Source organism: Protopterus annectens, chromosome 5.part1 (assembly GCF_019279795.1).
Source record: "Protopterus annectens isolate FY-2018-M chromosome 5.part1, PAN1.0, whole genome shotgun sequence".
Lineage (NCBI taxonomy): Eukaryota > Metazoa > Chordata > Ceratodontiformes > Protopteridae > Protopterus > Protopterus annectens.
This window is the reverse complement of record NC_056736.1, coordinates 344,502,936-344,524,678: the sequence shown is the minus strand read 5'-3', so window position 1 is coordinate 344,524,678 and position 21,743 is coordinate 344,502,936. Positions and strand designations below refer to the sequence as shown.

The 21,743-nt window shown below is 43.0% G+C and overlaps 1 protein-coding gene across 1 annotated transcript in view; it reads left to right on the top strand.

Annotated features, from left to right (window-relative positions):
* The window catches only part of INPPL1 (inositol polyphosphate phosphatase like 1), a 1,746,155-nt gene that overhangs the window by 841,585 nt on the left and 882,827 nt on the right, over positions 1-21,743 (top strand). Inside the window, exon 12 of the mRNA XM_044073026.1 lies at positions 3,139-3,335. Within this exon, the coding sequence (XP_043928961.1) occupies positions 3,139-3,335 (197 nt within the window). The remainder of the gene's footprint in view (positions 1-3,138; positions 3,336-21,743) is intronic.

Sequence of the window (21,743 nt, the reverse complement as noted above, 5' to 3'; positions counted from 1 at the left end):
TCAATGCCTGGTTCTTTACCATATTTTTATATATATGTGTGGGATGCATACTGGTTCTGTGTAAGAAAGCATTTCTTCGACAGGGTTTCCTATAGATAGATGTATGTATCTTATCTCTATCTTTTGAAATCTACACATCTAGAAACTCTATAGAATCTTTTGAGCAGTTACTAGTTAATGTTAAAAAGCTAGTGGTGCCATTTATATAGATAATAAAATCATTAAATGATTCATAGTCTCCTCCCCAAATCAAAAAGAGGTCATCCACAAATCTCTTATAAAGTCTAATATATTTAGAAAAAACAGTATGTTGTAGAATGTATGTATGTTCCCAGTAAGCAAGTACTAAATTTGCATATGAGTTGGCGCACGGGGTACCCATTGCCACTCCTGATGTTTGCAAAAAATACTTATCAGCAAATATGAAAACATTATTATTCAAAATTATTTCCAATAACATTATAATCTTAATTACCTCATCCCTTGTTATATCTTTCTGAATTAGGTACAACCTTAAATATTCTAGACCTACATCATTGGGTATACATGTAAATAGGGACTTTACATCCAGGGTTACTAAATAATCTGTTTCCATCAAGAGCCCATCATTATTTAATGTAGTTAGTGCTTCTAAAAACTGTTGCGTGTCCCTAAGAATAGATGTAGTTGTTTGTACAATAGGTTTTAGCTGTTTCAAAGTGCATTAAAGTTTGTTTTGTGATTTTTACCCTGCCGTATTTCTGATTCCTGACTATTTTTAGTATTTTGCTGGACGTTTTTGCAGGAGTACCATTAGTTCTTGGGGGAAGCCTTACTATTTCTAGTTTTTAAATGTGTTTTGAACCTTTCAATTAAATACCCATGCTGCTATGAATTAAAATTTCTGTCCACTGTAACTTAGTTATTATACCTTGGGGAATACTATGTGAATTCTGTCTGTTTCTGCTTGTAAATTTTCATCTTCCATTCCATATATTCTCATATCTTTCTTTAGAAATCCACCTTCTTTTATTACATTTCCCCTTTTAGGTTCCACTAATGCATACCCACTATTGCAAATCAAGTTTCAGTCCTCACACATGAATAATATTCCTTGCTGAAAGCTAACTAACATCTCACAATTTTTTCTTATGCTCCATAATAGTAGTTTTAGGTGGAATATAAATGTGTGCCAGTATAATCCTCTTTATTACCAGAATTCTACCATTCTTGGTTTTTTATTCCTCTTCTATAACTATAGGAGCCTCTTTTGCAGTTGCTATTATTCCACCCCTTTCCTTTTAACCTGATACTGCTGAATATCCATTCTGAAATCTTTTTTCTTTATTCAATTCACGTGCTCATTTCTATCCAGATGTGTCTCCTGTAACATTGCAGTTTGCACACTACACTTCTTGATGTACTTCAATACTGTTTTTTTTTTTTTGGTCTATAACTGCATTGACATTTACATTCCATGGTATAATTGCTAAGACAGTCATTTTGATAAGAAGTTATTGCTTTCAGGTATTCTCTCGACAGTTCTTTTGAATATAGATTTCCTGCCGGGCAGGCTGATCTTGTCTTCATTTGCTGCTTCTTGTCTCTGTTTGAACCCTTTTTACTTTTTCCCAGATGTTTTGCTTCATTAAAATCACTCAAGAAACAAAAAAAGTAAGTTTTCATTTTTACCTCTCCAACTTTTAACTTGCATCAAACACACAAAACTTTATACATCTTCAAAATGGACAGTTGCCCCAAATAAATAGCTGTAGCCACCTGCTTTACTTATTTTAAAGTTAGGTTTAATCATGCTGGAAGTGTATGCTAGGCCTTGTGTCCCTCTTTAATACCATACGTTCTTTTCCCATCTCTTTTTCCTTTCCAGATGTGAAAAAAACCTGCATGCTCTAAGTTAATTGACTTTTAGCCTCACAAAGTGCATTGGCTACACTTATGCGAACAAATAAGCAACCTATTTTTGGCCCCCTTCTCCACTGGTGGCTATTCATGCTTCTCCTTTCCTTTATTCTTCAGCCCCTCCAGTATTTTTCCATCTGGTATTGACATAGTTTGAGATGCGGCTTACAAATGTTAGCCTTGTCTTGCATCATAGTACCTGGCATTGGACTCATTGAGGTACTGGCGGTCAGTGCACCACAGTGGAGGGATATCCAGCACTGGTGCCCTCTATGTCTGCCTTTACTGCAACTGTCCAGTGAAACTTTCAGGCAGCACAGCATTTAATCCTGCCTTCCCAACCTTAGTGCTACATAGTGTGTTAATGTATACAGGAGCTGATCCTTCTCAAGAAAGGCTGCCTTGATTCAGTTCACATCTTCCCAGTCTGCCTTCTTAGCCCCCCTCCTCCTCCATCTGTAGAGCTAGCCTTCTCTTTTTTCTGAGGTATATCTTAAGTTTATTTTGCATCTAATATTGAAGAGACATCTATGAGGGTGTTAAAGTCTTAAGACCTTTAAAAATAATTTGCTCAAAGAGATAGGATATATTCTTTGAACCATCAGGATGCATACTTACAGATAGAGAAGAGCAGTCTGGAGGCTTTGTCTGCTTTTGTTTGGGAGTTGTTCATAAGTAATCAGCACAGGAAAGCAGCAAGCAATAAGTGACACTTTACCCCCCCCCCCCAAGATGGGCCCTGTTCATAGAGTGTAGAAAGGGAAGGTGATTCCCTTCCTCATCTTCCTGTGTTAGAACATATTTTAAAATAATTTCAGGAAAATGGAAAAATGTCCTTTAAAATTAGTCTGAGCCCCCCATAATGGATTATAGTAAGCCTGTGAAAGTGAAGAATAATCATGTTGGGTGTCATAACCATCTGTAGACATTGGATACTACTGACTGCTGCATGGGATCACTCTGATATTGTGGCCTCTGTCTTTTCAAAGGTTGACATGGTTCTAACCCCCCCCCCCATAGGTAGCCTAGGAAATTTCTAACTGCTGTGTGGTTCTAGTGTCTGTGGCAAGGAGTCAAAGCTCTTCTGAATGATCTAACATGATAATAAACACCCATAACTTTCTTGTCTATAATTTGCAGATAAAAATATGATAGTGGCATTGTCTTATGTGCAAGAAAAATTCTCATGATCAGAGCCTGACTGGCTGTTTAATATATATATTTTTTTATCATGCATAGGAAGCATTCCTCCACCAAAGAATATAATTTCCTGGGTAACATCAAAAGGACTGGGAAAAACGCTGGATGAAATGACAGTTACTATTCCACATGATATCTATGTCTTTGGGACACAGGAGAACTCCATGGGGGATAAAGAGTGGATTGACTTTTTGCGTGCAGCTCTTAAGGATCTAACAGAGATTGAGTTTAAGATGGTAATAAACTGAATATTTATGTCATGCCTGTATGAATTTTGAGTAAAACACAACTTGTCATTTGAGGTCTGTAATGTAAACTTGCTAATATGCCTGGGCAACTTATTTAAAGTGATTTCCGAGGACTAGTATTCAGCAAATGAAAAAAATATTTTTCTTTCTTTCTTAGCACCATATGCGTTACAGTTGTACCTTAATCATTCTTAGTAGTCCATAGTGTATTATATGATGTCCTGACTTGAGATCACTATTGCAGTATTCCAAACAGATGGGTTTTCACCTCTGACATCTGGCCTGGGTACCAATCCTTAACCTTTCCTGAATCATACATCTGACATATGACTTCAGCTCGCTAGCAAGGTATATAGGTGGACACATGAGTGTAAATCTTCATGCTATCTTGTCACGAGCCTGAATGCAGGTCTTGCACCCATTGGACTGATCTTCACATGGTCATTGGTAGCTTAGGTACTAAAAGACAGATGTGCCCCATTAGAGAACCTTCCTTTATTTATATTAAATTGTTTTGGCATATCTGTGTTAGATGTCAGCTAAGAGGGGTAAGTGTGAGTGAGTTAGTCATATTCCCTACAAAGACTTGCATACCTAGTGTTTCTTCTGCTCTGGTGTGGTACACGTCTACAAGATACGCTCCATTTGCCAATCTTTTGCACCCAAAACTTTGCGATTCCATTTATCTTTCTCAACACCACCATAGAAACCCAATATCTGAAGTGTTTGCCCCACTTTTATGGTGGATTCTGCCTGTCTGGACCTACCTCCATTTCACAAGAAAAGCACTCAAGAGGCCTAGGCCTGACACTCATTTGCCCAGTCTGATTCTGAAGCATCCACTGAGGTTACAGAACTCATGGTACATCTGACTCTACATCTGATCCCCTCTATTGTGGCACTTCTGGTGGCTAGTATGCTGTTGAGTCATACAACTGAAGAGTTTTTGTATTCTTTCAATACTGCCTCTACAGTTCCTGATTCTCAGACCCCTGCTACCTAAAGGCTAGACAGGCTCTACAAAGTTCCAAATCAGCAAAAGGTCCTGTATAAAAACCCTGTGGCAGACCCATATGCAGTTTCTCTCTCTTCTGGCAAGCCATCTAAATTGCTCCCTAACACCAGTGTCCGTCCTTCAGATAAGAACAGTAGGGCCATGCACAGGTGAGGAAAGAATGTCTACACTTCCTCTACTCTGGCCTTCAGGCTACTAACTACCAGACCCAGATGACCAAATATCTGATGTCCTTCTGTATCCACCATTCTTCACCATAAGGGTTTCCTGCTGAGGATAGCCCAATGCCCAGCCAGTATACCAAAGCCTTTAGATTTTGTATACATCATATGTCACATGTATGCTCCTCGAACAGGATGTAGGGCATTAAGATGACTTGCAGATGCAGTTGCCCAGAATTTCTTTGCCACCAAACACCATCATCACTTGTCGGTCTGAATTCCCGTTGATGTGCTGAATACCTACCCATCAGATAAGTGCCCTTTTTTTTTTGTCTTGTTTTCCTTTGGTTGCCTGGAGTTCATGTCATCCAAGAAGGGAAAATGTCAGTGTGGCAGGCAGACTCCCCATAAGGTTTGTCTTAAACAGTGTCTTTTTTGTTGGGTACTTACCAAGACCATACCGCTTAGAAGCCAGTTGTCTTCCCTGGCCATCTATCTCAAGAACCAGAGTATTAAACAGTTAGCTTAGGGTAGCATGGTGGGACCAATTAACCCTGAAGTACATCCATTAAGTAAAAAGAAGGTCAAGAAATCTCATCCTAATTCTTTGGCTGTCTAGCCTCCACTGGACATCTCTGTAGAAGCAGGTGATAGCTCTGTAGGCCATCTGGTGTTGACTTTGGATTCCTCTGACATGACCTAGTCAGAGTCCGGCATAGATCATTGCCTTCATATGTCCTTGAGGCTTTGCAAGCATCTGGTCCAGACATCAAAGGGGAACTACAGTTGATCATCTCAGAGGGGCCCTAGAGAGATTCTGCAGATTCTGGTCAGGGAAGAGGTTTTAAGCACTCTTATTGAATTCTGTCAGGGTTCAGAGCCTCTATTTTTGGGGGGCAGATGTCCATACCAGGAAAAAAAACAGAAGACTAAACTTTACTCTGTACATCCTAAGGACCCTCACAGAGAATGGCATGAGTTTACTCAGGGCCTGTTTAATGCCTTAATATTCCTCAAACCTCCCCAGGGGGTTCCTTTGCCAACTTCCCCTTGGACCTCAATTCCTTTCAAATGGCCTAGGGAACCGATTCCTTGGTTGAGGATTTGGAGTCTGATGAAGGATCTTTGTCTTACTCTTCCCAGATGCTTTCTCCTTTGACTTATGGTCCTGATGAAGAGGAGTCCAATAGCCCTGAGTCTCTCTTGGAGGAGTTGTCTTTTGGAGATACAGTAGCCAGAATGATGGAGTTCTTTAAGTGGGATTCTTCTCCAGTGTCTGATGTCCAGAAGAGGTATTATGAGTAGCTTCAGGTGGGCACTCCTAAACCTTCTGTAGTATCTCATGTGCTGGGTGATTTGTTAGACACCTTAATAGTTGCCTGTAAGACTCCTGATTCTCAGCTTCCTGCTTCAAAGAAACTTGACAGATTCTGTAAAGGCTCCTGAGGATTGTGAATTCCTCTTTGTCTCCTTCTGCTGATCCTGCCATGGTGTCTTCTGACAGGCCTTCTAAGCTTCTGCCCTCTACCAACCTTCTGCCTTTGGATAAGGATAGTAGGGCCTTGGAGAGGATTGAAAAGATCATCTATACTGCTTCCACTTTAGCCTTTAGGGCCATCAACTACCAAGCCTACATGACCAGATATGGCCCTGATTGCTCAGGCTTATCAGGTTGTTTCTGACCTCCCTGATTCTGAAGAAAAGTCTTCTGCTGTCTCTGTTTTGAGTTCTACCTCAAAGGTGGCTCTCCACACTGTCAGGTGCAGCTATGATGCTGCTGCTTAACTCTTCCAGAGCTGCTACCTTTGGGTCTGTCATGAGGCATTACTCTTGGCTTCATCTGCAGTCATTACTTGAAGACATTAAGGCCAAGTTGCTGAATGCTCCTTTGGATAATAAAAATCACTTTGGGACTGCTGCTGCTGACATATTTAAGTCTCTTCAAGAAAAAGGTAAAGCTTTGCAGGACCTTAAACATTTTTGTATCGAGAGGAACTATCCTAGTAGGTCTGCTTTTGTTCGCAGGCAGCCATGTCAGGCCACTAAAGGCAGGAAGAGTGGTAGATGATCACCTCCTGCTAAGTCTTCTCAGGTTCCTGTGGTCCTGAAGCCTCCTTTATCTGACATGCTTGAGTCTCTGACCTTTAGCCCCCCCCCCCAGCCCTCCTCAGCCAGGTTCTCTTGTCCCTTTGGCTCTCCCACTGTCTTTCAAACTGGCACATCATCACTTCAGATTCTTAGGTTATGTCCATCATACCTCAAGAGTTACTTCATGGTGTGGAAGTCTCCCCTCCTTTTTCAGGGATTCCTTAACCTCCTCAAGATGAGCCTCTTTTTTCAGAGGTTCTTGGGTCCCTGGTGAATCAGGTGAACTATTCAGCCTGTCCTTCCTTCCCAAGTAGGAAAGGGATTTTACTCCAGAATGTTCCCGGGTCCTTTAAAGTAGGGCATTTGTAGACCTATTTTGGATCTCTCCTTGCTCAACACCTTACTCCAGGATCCTTCTTTAGGAATGCTTTCTCATCAAACCTTGTTTTCTCTGCTGCTGCTCCAGGCTTTTCTGTTGTCCTTAGATCTGAAGGATGCATGCCATTATATTCCTATTCACTTTCTTTTTGAGTGTTTTTTGCATTTCTCTGTTTCTTCCTCTCATTTGTTGACCTTTGGCCTCTCTTTTGCCCAAAGGGTATTCCCAAAATGCCTAGTTCCTGTCATTGTCTTTTGCAATTGCCAAGGTATTCAGATGTTTCCTTATTTAGATGACCTGTTGATTCTGGTACCTTCTCCCAGTTGCCTATTTTCAAGCTCTGGACTTCACTATATCTCTCATTCACTGTCAAATTCCAAAAGTCTGTCCTGACTACCTTTCAGGATCATGTGTATCTTGACTGCAGGATTTAGTTGTTCCAGTGTTGGCCTGTCTTCCAGTTCTAAATGTTTTGTCCTTGACAGCATTCTTTCAGTCTCCTCTTCCTCAAACAGAATACCTTGCTGACCCTCTTCAAGTGCAATCTTGGTGAGTGGATGGGAAACCACAAATTTGTACCAGAGGTTCCACCTGTGTCCCTCATTGACAGGAGTGACAGGTGCTGACTGAGGTTTCTTTTTTGGGAAAAAAGTCTTGGCTAGGCTTGTAAGGGGCCCCAGGGCCATCAGAGAGTTTCTTTGGGTTCTAGGATTCATGGCCTCTTCTGTTCCATTGCTCCCTCTTGCTATACTGCATATGCAGAATTTCAGTGGTACTTCAGGTCAGTTTGACTTCAGCATTGCCATCCTCTGGATTTCAGAGTGCCTCTCCTTTCTTGTTTCTGGCAGAATTCATGTGGTGGATTCAGCAAATTACCCTCAACCCAGGCCTGCCATTTCAGCCTCCATTTCCTTCTCAAGAACTGTTCAGCAATGCCTCAGACATGAGTGTGGGGGGTGTCCGGTCACCTGAAAGTTCAAAGTTTCTGGCCCCCCCATCAAAAGTCAGACCATATCAACATCAAAGAGATGAGAGCTCTGATTTTGGCCCTTCAGGCTTTTCACCCCAAGGTGTCTCCAGGCCCTCTGCAGGTTTACACAGACAACACCACAGTAATGTGTTATGCCAACAAGCAGTGGGGCACAAAAAGTATTTTCTTCTTTGCAGGCTAGCTCTGCAGGCCTAAGATCTGGCTATTAGTTATCAGGTAACTCTTCAGGCAGACTGTATATTCCTTCAGAGCACAGCCTAGTGACAGACTCTTTGAGCAGGTCCGAAACACAGGCTCACAACTGGACACTTCACAAGGGCATATTTCTGGACCTACTCCATTGGTGGAGTATTTCTCAAGTAGATTTTTTGCCTCCCATCTGAACAGGCAGTTCCCTCTTTTCTGTTTCAGAGTACCATGCCATCTGGCTTGGAAAACAGGAGGCTTTCCTTTTCCTTGGAAGGGGATGTTTCTTTATGTCTACCCTCTCCTTACTCTACTTCGGGAGTCCCACAGAAGATTCAGCTGGACTCCACAAAAGTTTTGTCAGTGACTTCCTTTTGGCAAGACAGCACTGGTTCCCCCTGTTAATGCTTGTGGCCATGGGCAATCACCAGAAGTTACCTTGCTGGTTGCACCTCCTCACACAGGAAAAGGGGTCATTCATCCATCATCAATTGTCCACTCTTCAACGGACAGTGTGGGTGATAGGTTTTTGATCTCTTTTAGGCACCTCTTTTCTGAAGATGTGCTAAGGGTTTTATAGGAGGCAAAATAAAAACCCACAACCAGAAAGTCTTTTTGTTCAAATGGAAAAGATTTTCTGTCTGGTACCATGTTCATAGCCAGGACCCTTTTTCAGTGGGGGATCTCTCTGGTTTCCTATTTGTGTGAGTTGCTCCAGTCTGGCTTGGCCATTTCTTATGTAAAGGGCCATTTGTCAGCTATTTCTGCCTGCATGCCCTTGAATCCTCCTTTGGCTTCTCGTTTTGAGGTCAAACCATTTCTTAAAGGCATACTGCATCGTAGGCCCCCAAGGAAGCCTATTTCCTCCTCCTTGGGACCTTCATTTTGTTTTGGAAAAAAATGACCCGTGCTCCTTTTGAGCCTGCAGTTTCATCTTCTTTGCAGCACTATACCTGGAAGACTGTCTTGTTACTTGCTATTACTTCTGCCCAGAAGCCATCTGAGCTGCAGGCCATTATGGTTATTCCTCCTTTTTTTTTTGTTCACAGAGACAGGGTGTCTTTTTGTACTAATCCAAGGTTATTAATGAGTTGTAAAAGAATGGCAGGTACTCCACAACAATCGAAGCAAACCACTAGATATTTGGTGAAGTATGCACTTTATTCCACAAAGTAAGCGCTTTCACGTCTCCAAGGACACTTCTTCAGACTATGATGCTGTGTACATAGAGCAGCATTATAGATACTTAATGAGAGAACTGTGACTTTGTGTTTTTACCATGTGTATTGTAACAGGCATTTCATTGGTTTCTTTAAGAAGTGATGCTATATTTAAATGGAGCTGGAGTGTTTTATTATTGTTTTAAGTCTGAAGAAGCGTCCTTGGAGACGCAAAAGTGCTTACTTTGTGGAATAAAGTGTATACTTCACCAAATATCTAGTGGTTTGCTTCGATTGTTGTGGAGTACCTGCCATTCTTTTACATTTTGGTTTTGGACTGTTTTTTGCTTGGAGGTACCTTACCCTTGTGGTGTTCTCTCTTTTTTCTGTTTATTAATGAGTTGTCCTTAAATCATGCAGTACAACTCCCTTCCTTTATTTCTCCACATTCTGCTAGTAAGAGAGTCTTGCATACTTTGGATTTCCACAGACAGCTCAGGTATTGTTTGGATAAAACTAAGACCATTCATAAGTCTGACGAGCTCTTTGTTTCTGTTCATTCCAAGACTTTGGGTTTGGCTGTTTCTAAAAAAAAAACCATTTACCTCTGGATGTCTAAGGCCATTTTCTTTTCTTGTTCTTTTCATAGCAAGTGTTTGTGTACTTCTGTTTGAGCTCATTTCATTATGGCTGATGCCTCTTCTGGTGCTTTCTTCAAGGGTTTGGATTCCAGTTCCATTCTTGAAGCTGTTATTTGGTCTTCAATGCATACCTTTACTAAGCATTGTAAATAGGATATACTTTCTAGGGCCAGAGCAGGTTTTGCTAGGGCCATTCTTCATGGGTTTGTTGAGGGCTCTTCCCAGCCTTCCACCTCCCTGTCCTTTTCCTAAGCTTTTGTACTCTTCCTATGGTAAAGAATGCTGCAACAGTGATATGAAAGGACATAGCACAGTTGTGTAAAACCTTAACCATAACATTAGTTGTCCTTCTCTTCACTGTTTCAGTATTAATTCCCTCCCTCCACACCCACCCCCCTTTGGTGTGATTACCATCCTGGCCCAGGGGCCTCTTTTTCCATCTGCATTTTCTCCTTCTGGATGTGCATAACCTCCTTTGTTTTTCGAGAATGTTCCTCCAGTGAGACAGTTCATTTCTGAGTAACTGTGTCCATACATCCGCCTTACTCACTGTGTCATGTGTGGGGAGCATGTGTGTGACATAAGATGTATACAAAATCTAAAGGCTTTGCTATACTGGCCGGATGTTGGGCTATCCTTCGCAGGAGATCTCTGTGGTGAAGACTACTGCAACAGTGAAGAGAAGAACATCTACTGTTTGTATAAGATTTTATGCAACTGTAGTTTGCCCATCTTGAATAAGGTAGTGGTGGACTCTCAGGGCTCAGTCCAAACAACAAATTCTGTTCCTGGTTAATCAGGCCACTCAGGTGGCCAGATGCAGTATAAAATGTAGTTTTGATGCTGCGGAGGCCTTTTCCAGAACAGCTGCTACTGGTACTGTCTTCCACAGGTATGCATGGTTGTGCAACCAGCCTATGCCAGAGGATTTCTAAGCTAAGCTTATTGATTCACCCTTAGACAAGAATTTGCTGTTTGCCCACAGAAGCCAACTTATTTAAAGCCATACAGAAAGAAGGCAAAACTATGAAATAATGCAGATAGATTCTGCTTGCCTCTGTACCTAGATACCAGAGGAACTACCCTGTCAAGCCCACTTCTTTTGTTGTCAAGCCCACTTCTTTTGTTAAAAGGGAATCCAGAACACTTCAGAAAAACAGAAAGGTGACCAAGAAGAAATTTTCAGAGAACCTCAGAGGTATCCCAGATCTGAGACACCTCTCTTCTCAGAATAGTCACTATGACTTATCCCAAAGTCCACCCTTCCCTCTCATCAGTCCTACTTTGCCCTCTCCAAAAGACTAACTCAGTCCATTTCAAACTAGGAAAAGATTACCATGGACCAGTGGGTATTTTCCATCCTAAAAAGGGTTATGCCATGTCTTGGAAATCCCTCCCTTGAACGTTACCCCCCCCTCCTGCCAACACCCATGTGCAGCTTCTTCCTCCTGTCATCTAGACACTAGAGGACCAATGAACAATAAAATCAAGGCCTACAAAATTTGAAGGAAGGGGGTTTTTACTCCAGATTATTCCTAGTTCCAAGAAAAGAAGGACAATGGAGACCTATACTGGATCTGTCTTTGCTAAATACTTTCTAAAAATGCCAGCTTTCAGAATGCTCTCCTTGCAGACCCTGTTGCCTTTTATTCTTCCTCAGGCATGCCTAGTATGTTTTGATCTAAAGGGTGCTTATCGACACATTCCCATTTCCCCCTCCTCTAAGAAATTCCTTAGGTTCTTTACTGACTCATCACACTTTAATTTTACTGTTTCCTTTTGGGCTTTCCACAGTGCCAAGAGTATTCACAAAGTGCCTAGCACCTGTTATAGCCTTCTGCCGAGCCCAGGGAATTCAGATTTTCCCTTACTTAGATTTTTTGCTGATCCAGGCTGTCTCACCACAGATCTTACTACATCATATATGATGTAGGAACAGACTGTGTTCCCATGGTGACAAAGGCCTGAAATATAATGAAAAGAGACATTATGGATCTGTCTCAGAATGTGTCACATATTCATTCAAATATATTTATGTATTCACAGGGATTTCATTGAGCATCATTCTACCTTCACCAAGGATGATGCCACAACATGAACAGAAAATTATCAGTTTTAATTAATGGCTTTGTTTCTGGTGTCACTACAGGGGGATTCAGTCTCGATCAGCATGGGAGAACATGGCTAACAGACCACGTTAATTTGCTAAGGATGGTCTGTGCCTTTTCCCCCTGGACTTTCCAGTATTGGCTAAAACTTTATCTACCCCCTATAGCCTTTTTTCAGGCAGTGTCAAAATGACAAAACTACCAACACATCAGAAAAAAAAATCAAAGTAACCTTAAGGTGTTACTGCTTAGTGCAAGGAGCCTAAACATGAAATGCCACACCCTACAAGATGTTCTTCATGTTTCACTATTGCAGTCATTACATTTGGGTAATCTGCTGGCAAGTTGCCCTCAGTCAGACTGATTAACAAAGTCTTGGGTCCTGCGTCGGTTGCTGTCCCTTCTTCCATGACATCAGGTCATCAGGGGTATAAAACATGCAGCTGACGGCATTACATCAGTCTTTCTTGCCGCACAGTGCCTGAAGCAGAAGCAGTTTGCAAGTGCCTGTCAGCCGACTCCTGAAATTTTCATTTTCGAGTTTCAGATCCGAAGTCTTCAACTAAAAAGCTAAATACCCCATTGGGGAAACTTTTTCTTGCTCCTTACCGATGTCAGTAAAAGTTAATAATTGCATTACTTGTGGGAAGCAAATACCTCATAAGGATTTTCATTTGTACTGTATTCCTTGCCTAGGCCCTGACCACAATGTACCTTGCTGTCGGTTTTGTGCTTTATTTAATCAATGCACTGTCAAACGTCGGTACAGTTTTGCTTCTAAATATTTTGGCTCACCCTTTAATTATGCAGAAATGTCATCGGTTAGCAGTCCGACTACCGGAATACCTAAAAAACGCAAAGAAAAAGACAGAGACAGGCCATTGAGGTCCAAAACTGCCGACGACACTTCTCCTAAGCCTGATACTTGCTACTTCTGATTCTCAGGCCTCTACTGAGATCCGTTCGGAGTCCAGTATGCCACAAGATGCTTCAATTATGGAACCCGCTGATGTCTCTACCTTGGATGGGTCCGGAGCCGCTGTGCAGGCACTGGCTTCTGAGGATGTTTTCAGGCCTACCGATTTGTATATTGACCAATGCCATCTTCAAAACTAAGGCCAAAATCTCGACCTATGCCTAAAAAACCTATGCCTGGGCCACATGTGCAGGCCCCTATACCTAAAAAACAAATGATCAAAATGGCTGAAGATTTAATTACTCTGATCAGGAGTAGCCAACCCCCCCCCCCCTTCTAAGAGGCGTAGGCAAGACATTGATTATGAATCTTCTGAACAGGATTCTATTTTTTGACTCTTCTAATGAACAGGAATTGTCTATACCCACTTATGAGGACTCTGATGCAGAAGATTCCATTCCTTCTGCTTCTCCCCCTGAGGATTTTTATTTTAGGGAAACATTTCCATTGGGAAAGTCAGGCTTTCTCTGAATCTAAAAAGAGACTTATTGATTTTCTGCTTCTTCCTCAGCATAGGCCTTTGGCTATACCTTCTGTTCTAGACATTGTTGATGATGTTTTTTTCAGAATCTAGTATGGCTCCTGATTGTCTGCATCCGGTTCCTTGTAAGCCAGACAGATACTACAGTGTTCCTGACTCAAACAAATTCCTTTTCAAAAATCCTGTTGCAGAGCCTGAAACCATTTCTCAAGAGTCCCAAGGGCATTAAGGCTTCTACTGCTAAAAATCCTACCCCTTCTGATAGAGATTCCAGGGTGCTGAATATATGGGGTAAGAAGGTTTGCACTTCTGCAACCTTGGCAATCAGGGCTTTAAGCTGTCAATTTCATATGCTAAATTATCAACAGCATATCATGGGACTGCTTAAACAGAAAATGATGTTAATTTCTGACTGTGTGGAAAATAAAGATTTACAGGATTTATTGCATTCAGCTGAATGCGGTGGTGGTGCTGCGGTATCGTTGTCACCTCACAGCAAGATGTTGTCCCATTCGATTCTCAGCTAGAGCGTCTACTGTGGAGACATGCATCAGTGGGCGTACCTTCGTTGAAGGTTGTGCATTAGGGCCGGCAACTCAGCATGTAAAAATCAACTGCCAATCATTAGCCGACCGGAGTTCTGCTGTGGCGACCCCTGACCGGGAAAAGCCGGAAGACACAACATTGCATTCAGCTGAACAAGTTGCAAAACATACTTTGCAATGTGGTTTTGATTCTTTGGAGGCCTCTTGCTGGTCTTCTGTAACTGGCTCAAAGAGCAAAATCTGCCTGATCATGTTAAAGCAAAATTTTTGGATGCTCCTTTACAACAGGCTGAAGAAGTTTTAAAAAAGATGGAAGATAAAGCTAAACTATGCAAACTGTGAAAGATTTCTTACAAGTGCAACCTCCAAGATTTAGTAGGCACTGGTCTACTAAGAACTGGTCCTTTCCAGTTCTTTCGAGAGCCACTCAAGTCAAACCCAGACATTCCAAGGGCTCCAGGTTTCAGTCACAAGGGACTTTCAGAACAAAACAATGGGGTGCCTCCTCTTCCAAATCTGGAAACAACAAGACACCTCCCTATGGTAAGCCATCTCAGTGACTTCCCTTTACACTTACCAAGCACTTACCTTTTAGCCGCCCCTTTGGGGGGGAACTGACTCTTCATGCAAGAAACTGGCATCTTATAACCCAGGACAAATGGATTTTAAATATAGTATCCCAGGGATACAGATTTCATTTCCACACGTTACCAATTCCAAACGGATGGCCTGACCTACCCCCAAATCAGTGGGCAGAGGCCCAGAAACAAGTACTTTCCCTCATGAGCATGGGGGCTATTCAACCAGTACCAGAAGAGGAAAAGGAACAAGGTTTCTATTCAAGACTTTTTCTGGTATCCAGAAAAGACAAATCATGGCGTCCAATTCTGGACTTCTCTACTCTAAACACCTTTCTGGACATTCCAAAATTCAAGATGCTGACTCTTCACCAGTTGCTTCCTATGCTAGGCAAAGATCCCTGATTGGCAACTCTAGATTTAAAAGAGGTTTACCTGCATATCTCAATCAGGGAATCTTGCAGAAGATACCTCCACTTCAAAGCAGGCTACTTGCATTACCAGTTCTCTGCACTGCCCTTTGGCTTATCTACTGCACCCAGGGTCTTTACAAAGTGCCTGGCTCCAGTAATTGCATTTTGCAGGCAAAGAAATATTCAAATATATCCATCCCTGGATGATTGTCTAATTTAGGCAGAAAACAAGGACACTCTTCTAAAGCATCTGGCTTTTGTAAAAAGGGTTCTAACTTGTCTAGGGTACACTATAAATGAAAAGAAATTACAACTGGTACCCTCTCAAAAAATTACATTCCTAGGTGCAAGCTTAAATACAACTGCCCAGATGACGTTCCTTATGCCAGAGAAGCAAATTCATTTGGTGGCTTACTTCAAACAGGTGGCCACAAAAACTCTGCTTTCTGCAAGGCAAATACTGCAAGCCTTGGGATTCATGGCCTTCTGCATTCTTCTAATTCCATATGCAAGACTGCATGAGAGGAAATTTCAGTGGTACTTAAAAAGTCTATGGAGTCAGCATTGTCACAGACGGGAAACAATGATTCCTATCTTACCTTGCCTGCAACTAGAGTTCCTATGGTGGGCAGTGGCCTGCCAACAAAACAAGGGACTGCCATTCACACCACCCCCTGCCGCCAAAACCCTAACAACAGACGCATCAGACTATGCTTGGGGGTCACATCTGGCAGGTAAGTGCATTCAGGGCAAATGGAGCCCAAATCAAATGCACCTTCATATTAATCAAAAAGAAATGCTAGCTGTACAGAATGCACTGACAGCCTTCAAGGACTACCTTCATCCAGGACAATTAATGATAGACAGACAACACCACGGTTATGTGGTACATAAACAAGCAGGGGGGTACACACTCCTACCCCCTTTGCAGACTAGCCATGGCATTGTGGAACACGGCCTTGACCTATCAAATTCAACTACAAGCTCAATTCCTGCCAGGAAAGCTGAATACTCTGGCAGACGAACTAAGCAGACATCTCATGGACCCACACGACTGGAGACTGGAACCATGGATTTTCAACATGTTGGCATGCAAATGGGGGAGCCCAGACATAGATCTTTTTGCCTCACCCCAGAACTATCAGTTGGACAAATTTTGCACAAGAACTCATCACAAAAAGCCTGGAAAGTGGATGCTCAATCCTTCAGCTGGAAAAAACTATCAGTCTATGCCTTTCCCCCTCTGCTTCTGCTCTCCAAAGTTCTACTAAAAGTCAAACCGGACAAACCAAAAATGATTTTGATTGCTTCAGACTGGCCTCGAAAACACTGGTACCCACTCCTGCGCAATGTGTCACACCTTCCACCGTGGCACCTGCTTCAAACACCTTACTGTCTCAGCAGAACAACCAAATTCTGCGCACTCAGCTCCAAACTTTGAATCTTGCAGCATGGCTAATCACCTAAATTCACCCTTACCACCTCAGCAAACCTGTGATGGATGTAATTTTGGAGGCGAGAAGGCTTAGTACTAGAAAATCTTATACTGACAAATGGAAAAGATTCTGTGCCAGGAATCAATCTCAAGGGATAAGCACAGCAGTGCCCAACATTCCTCAGATTTTGCAATACTTAACTGAGATGCTGCACAAGGGCATGTCCTTTTCTTCCATAAAAATCCATGCCTCAGCCATTTCAGCCCATTACAACACAGAACCTCCCCTCTTATCTCATCCTCCAGTAAAGTAGTATCTCAGAGGGGCCAAAAACTTAAGACCACCCAGGAGGGTCCAACCCCTGCCTGGGACCTCAGTTTTGTATTGGAGAAGCTCACTCTCCCTCCTTTCGAGCCAGCTGCTACTGCAGACATAACATTTCTCTCCTGGAAAACAGCTTTCCTTTTAGCAATCACTTCAGCTAGAAGGATTTCTGAATTACAGGCTCTTATGGCAGTGGAGCCTTTCATCATTTTTCATGCGGACAGGGTATGTCTCAGGACCAATCCATCCTTCATGCCTAAGGTGGTATCCAGTGTGGCTCTTAATCAGACCATTCATTTGCCAACTTTCTTTCCCAATCCACAGAACAAGGGGGAGCGGATTCTGCATTCATTGGATGTACACAGACAACTTAGATTTTACTTAAACAGGACAAAATCTCAAAGAAAATCTGAACTGCTGGTGGCATTTGCTGCAGGGGCAGAGGGAAAGGCTATTTCAAAGCAAACCATTTCAAAATGGATAAACCATTGTATTCGTTTCTGCTACATGCACCATGGAAAAACTATCCCCCAGGGGATCAGATCCCATTCCACCAGGGCTGCATCTACGTCAACAGCCTTTCTCAGAGGTGTTCTTACCAGGGACATTCTAGAAGCTGCTACCTGGAGCTCAGTTCATACGTTCAAACATTACCATTTACCACTTTTCTTTAAATCCAGAGCTGGCTTTGCCACTGCTGTCCTGCAGGGATTTATAGTTGGTCATAATGCTGTATAATTCCCTCCACCCAACCATAGCTTTGGGAATCTACCCAAATATAATGATTGCAACAGTGAAACATGAAGAATATAGTACAGTTGTGTACACTTTCATAAATGTAGATGTTCGAGAGTATCCACTGTTGCAGTTCTGGTTACCCTCCTTCCAGCCCCCTATTTTTTTCTGGCTATACCTCTACTTTCTTTCACTATGCTTACAAGCCCTTTTGGTGTATTTGCTTTTGGTTCATAGGTTCATAGGTTTATACTAGGCTATCTGCCCTAAGGCATTTATAAGCCTAGCCCAAATTTTTGTGGCTTACGCCACCCCTTATATGAAAAAATACTGTGCCCATTAGTTTGTTGTGCCTCTGTCCAGCAGTGACACAGAGATGATTCCCGGGGTAAACCTACGATCTCCCATCCACAGGTCTAGATTTCTCTTGAACAGAGTCAGCGAGGTGCTCTGCCTCACATGGACCGGGATTTTATTCCACAGCATAGGGAGTCTCTGAGTGATAAATCTATCCCTCCAGCACGTCCTATTTATATCCGTGCTAAGGTTTAAGTCGCTTGCTCTAGTGGTTTTGGTGGATTTGGATTTTTTGAGGTGGAGCATGTCCATTAATTCCGGGTTGGACATGGCCTTGTATGTCAGGCACATGTCACCTCTGAGCAGACGGTATGCAACTGAATAGAGCTGGGGTTTCTTCAATCTGGCAGCATATGACAGATTTTGGAGTCCCTTTATCCTTTTGGTGAGGAACTTTTGGGGTCTCTCCAATTGCTGCAGATGTCGGGTGAGATACATCCCGAATGGGGCATTGTACTCGATCATTGGTCTGATAAGTGAGTACAGGGGAACAATAACCTCACTAGATCTGGATGTGAATCCCTTCATGATCAGGTGGGCAATGTAGAAGGTCTTTCTAACCACTTTAGCAATGTGAGTGTCAAAAGAAAGGCCACTGTCAACCTGGGTCCCCAGGTCCCTGATAACCTCTTCTGTGCTTAGTGGATTGCCACCTATATGGTAGCTTGGGGTTACCTTGTTTTTCCCGAAGGGTATGACTATACATTTTTTGGCGTTTAACTTCAGGCCATGGCTCTGGCACCAGCTATCTGTTTCCATGAGTCCCTTCTGAAGGATATCCGTGTCTGATGCACTTTCCACTATGGCCCAGTTTGCAGTCGTCTGCAAACTTTGTCAGCCAAAGTCCTCCTATGTTGGCCTGTACTTCTGAGAAGTAGATGCCAAACAATAGAGGGCCAAGGACCGAGCCCTGTGGGACACCACTTGTGACCGGCTTGGAGTCTGACACAGCGCCAGCAACTCTAACCCTGTGGGTTCTGTCCTTAAGCCAGTTTGCAACCCATCTTGTGACATATGGGTTTACATTTAAGCTGGTAAGTTTTCTACAATACCGAGTGGGGTATTGTGTCGAAAGCCTTTGCAAGGTCAAGGTAGGCTGTATGGACTGCCTTTCTCTCATCAATGGCCTTGGTGACTGTTTCGAAGAAGTCGACCAAGTTCAAAAGGCATGATCTTCCCTTGACAAAGCCAAACTGGGTCGGGTCCAATGTCTGTAAGTCCCCTATATCTTTGTTTATGAGCTCCATTATGATCCTCTCCATAGCTTTGCAGACTAGACTTGTTAAGCTTATGGGGTGGTAATTACCAGGGTCCGTGAGGCGCCTTTGTGGAGTGGGACTACAGTTGCCGTCGCCACTCCTTGGGCACGTATCCTGTGGTAAGGCTGAGATTAAACAGCTGCCTTATGTGCGGGTTTAATTCCTCATTTAGCTCATGTAGCACACAGCCGGGGACACCATCCGGTCCCATTGATGCTGTGTTTTTAGCTTTAGAGAGTGCAGCTTTCACCTGCGCATTTGAGATGTCCGGGAGGCTACACTCGGCTGGGATAGTTATCTCTCCTTTAGGGGAGAGGGGTGAAGTTTGCACTGAACCTGTCTGCCAGTATGTTGGCAATGTCTGTGGGTTCAGTGATTTTTGTATCATTTTGGACTAATTCTGAGCATATCTGGGAGTTTCCACCCAGGTTCCTAACATAGCTGAAAAAGGCCTTATGATTGTCCTTTGAATCCATGGCAATTTTTTTCTCAAAATTGGCCTTAGTTGATTTTATAAGTGCTCATATTTTTTACTAATAATGATCAGGGGTGACTTCCCTTTTATGGATTTTGTTCTATCATGTAATAGCTTTCTCCTCTTATTGTAAAGTTTGTTAATGGCTGGGGTCCACCAGACTGGACGTTTGCCCTTTGTGGAAAGAGTCTTGGTTTTATTTGGGATTGCCTGATCCATGCAGTCCTGGAGGTGTTCATAGAAGGCATTTGTAAGGGCTTCCGCAGCTTGGGTTGTGGTTTCCACTGGCTCACGGGCCTTGAAGGATACCACACCAGTCTTGAGTAGTGTGAAGTTTGCTTTAGAGAAGTTCTTCACTATGGTCTTTAGTGTTTGGGGTGGGGGCGGGATGTGGATTTCCAGTGAGATTAGTTTATGATCAGATCTCACCAATGAGGGATATACTTCCGGTGTGGAGCATTTTGTCCCCATGTTTGTGACAATGAGATCTAGTATATTTTCTCCTCTCGTGGGAACAGTGACTAGCTGTTCCATGGCATTTGAATTTATGAACTCCAGGAACCGTTGGGCTAGAAAGTTAGGGCTTGAGTAATGTTCCCAGTCTATATTCGGGTAGTTGAAGTCACCCAATATGATGGTGTTTGGAGATACATTTATACCCTCCAGTGTCTTCAGGAAGGCTGTGTGGGGTTCCTGAGTTTGAGAGGGTGGCCTGTAGCATGCTACAATTTGTAGAGCAGTTTTGCCTATGGTTAGTTGCACCTGGATGGTTTCGAAGCTTGTGCGTTGCCACCAACCTGGAGGTGTGGGTATCCTTTATGAATATGGATACACCCTCCTTTTGTGGTGTGGTCTGGGTTTTGGGGCGGGCATGATATGAGGTAAAACCTAATAGTGCCGGGTGCTCTCAGGAGCCTTTAACCAGGTTTCAGTTACAGCACAGACATCGATGTTCTCCATACTGAGAAGGGCCTCGAGTGCGTGCATTTTGAGATTTAGACTTCTGGCATTGAGCAGCATTACCCTCAGTTTCTTCCCATTTTTGTTTTCTATGGTGGTAGGTTTAGAATTTGAGCCTTGTGGCAAGAGCCTTAGCCAATATCTGGAATCCCAGGGGTGACAGGTGCAAGCCGTCCCTTGCGAAGCAGCGTGGCTTGTCAAGCATGTCATCCCAGGCAGACAGACACTGGATCCCCTTTGAATGACACCAGACATTAAGCCAATTGTTAAAGCTGATCATCTTGTCTCTATATTGTGGCATCATTCTTGGTGAAGGAAGGATACTGCTCAGGGTTAGGGTCATACCTGCCTGGGCTACATAATCAGAGAGCTCCTCTATGTCTCTTTTCATGTAGTCCAGGGAGGTACATCTCAGGTCGTTCACACCAGCATGGACAATGACTGTGTCATATTTGTACTTGCCGTGGAGTGACCCGAGTGCTTGTGTTATGTGGCGGATTCTAGCGCCCGATAGGCAGCTTACTGTGACCCTCTCCTTGTTCAGCCTGGTGAGTGGGACGTCAGTGTGTCTGACTATGGAGTCACCTATGACAAGTATGTTTGGTGTTGTATTTGGCCTTAAAGGCTGTGACTGCTTTGCACACTGCTTTTGTGGTTTATGTGTTGCTTGTGGGGTGTCTTGAGGTAGCAGTTGTTTGGGTGTCTGCTTTGGAGGCCTCTGCTGTTTAGGTAAATTTTACTCAGAGCCTCCGAGTATGTCTTTGTGTGTTTATGTGTTTGATTCAGTGGAGTGGTAGCATTATGTGAGGCTGGTTTTGTGGTGTGTGTAGTTGCCTTCTCCTCCTGTCTGGTCTTGCCAGTCCTGAGTTGAGAGAGCTCAGCCTCCAGTTTGGCTAAATAGCTGCATCTCTCGCAAGTATTTGTGTTATGTGGGAGGAGGAGAGGGTTGTCTGTGTACATGAGGCAGTTATAACATTGCCTCAAGATTCCCAGATTCACCAGCTGGACCGGAGAGAAGATTGACAACTGACCTTTGGACATGCTAGAATAATATTGGGAATTCCTTAATTGAAAACAAGGGCCAGTGGGGAGTGAGGGTGTAGTGCTTTTAATTTTTAGTGCTGACTT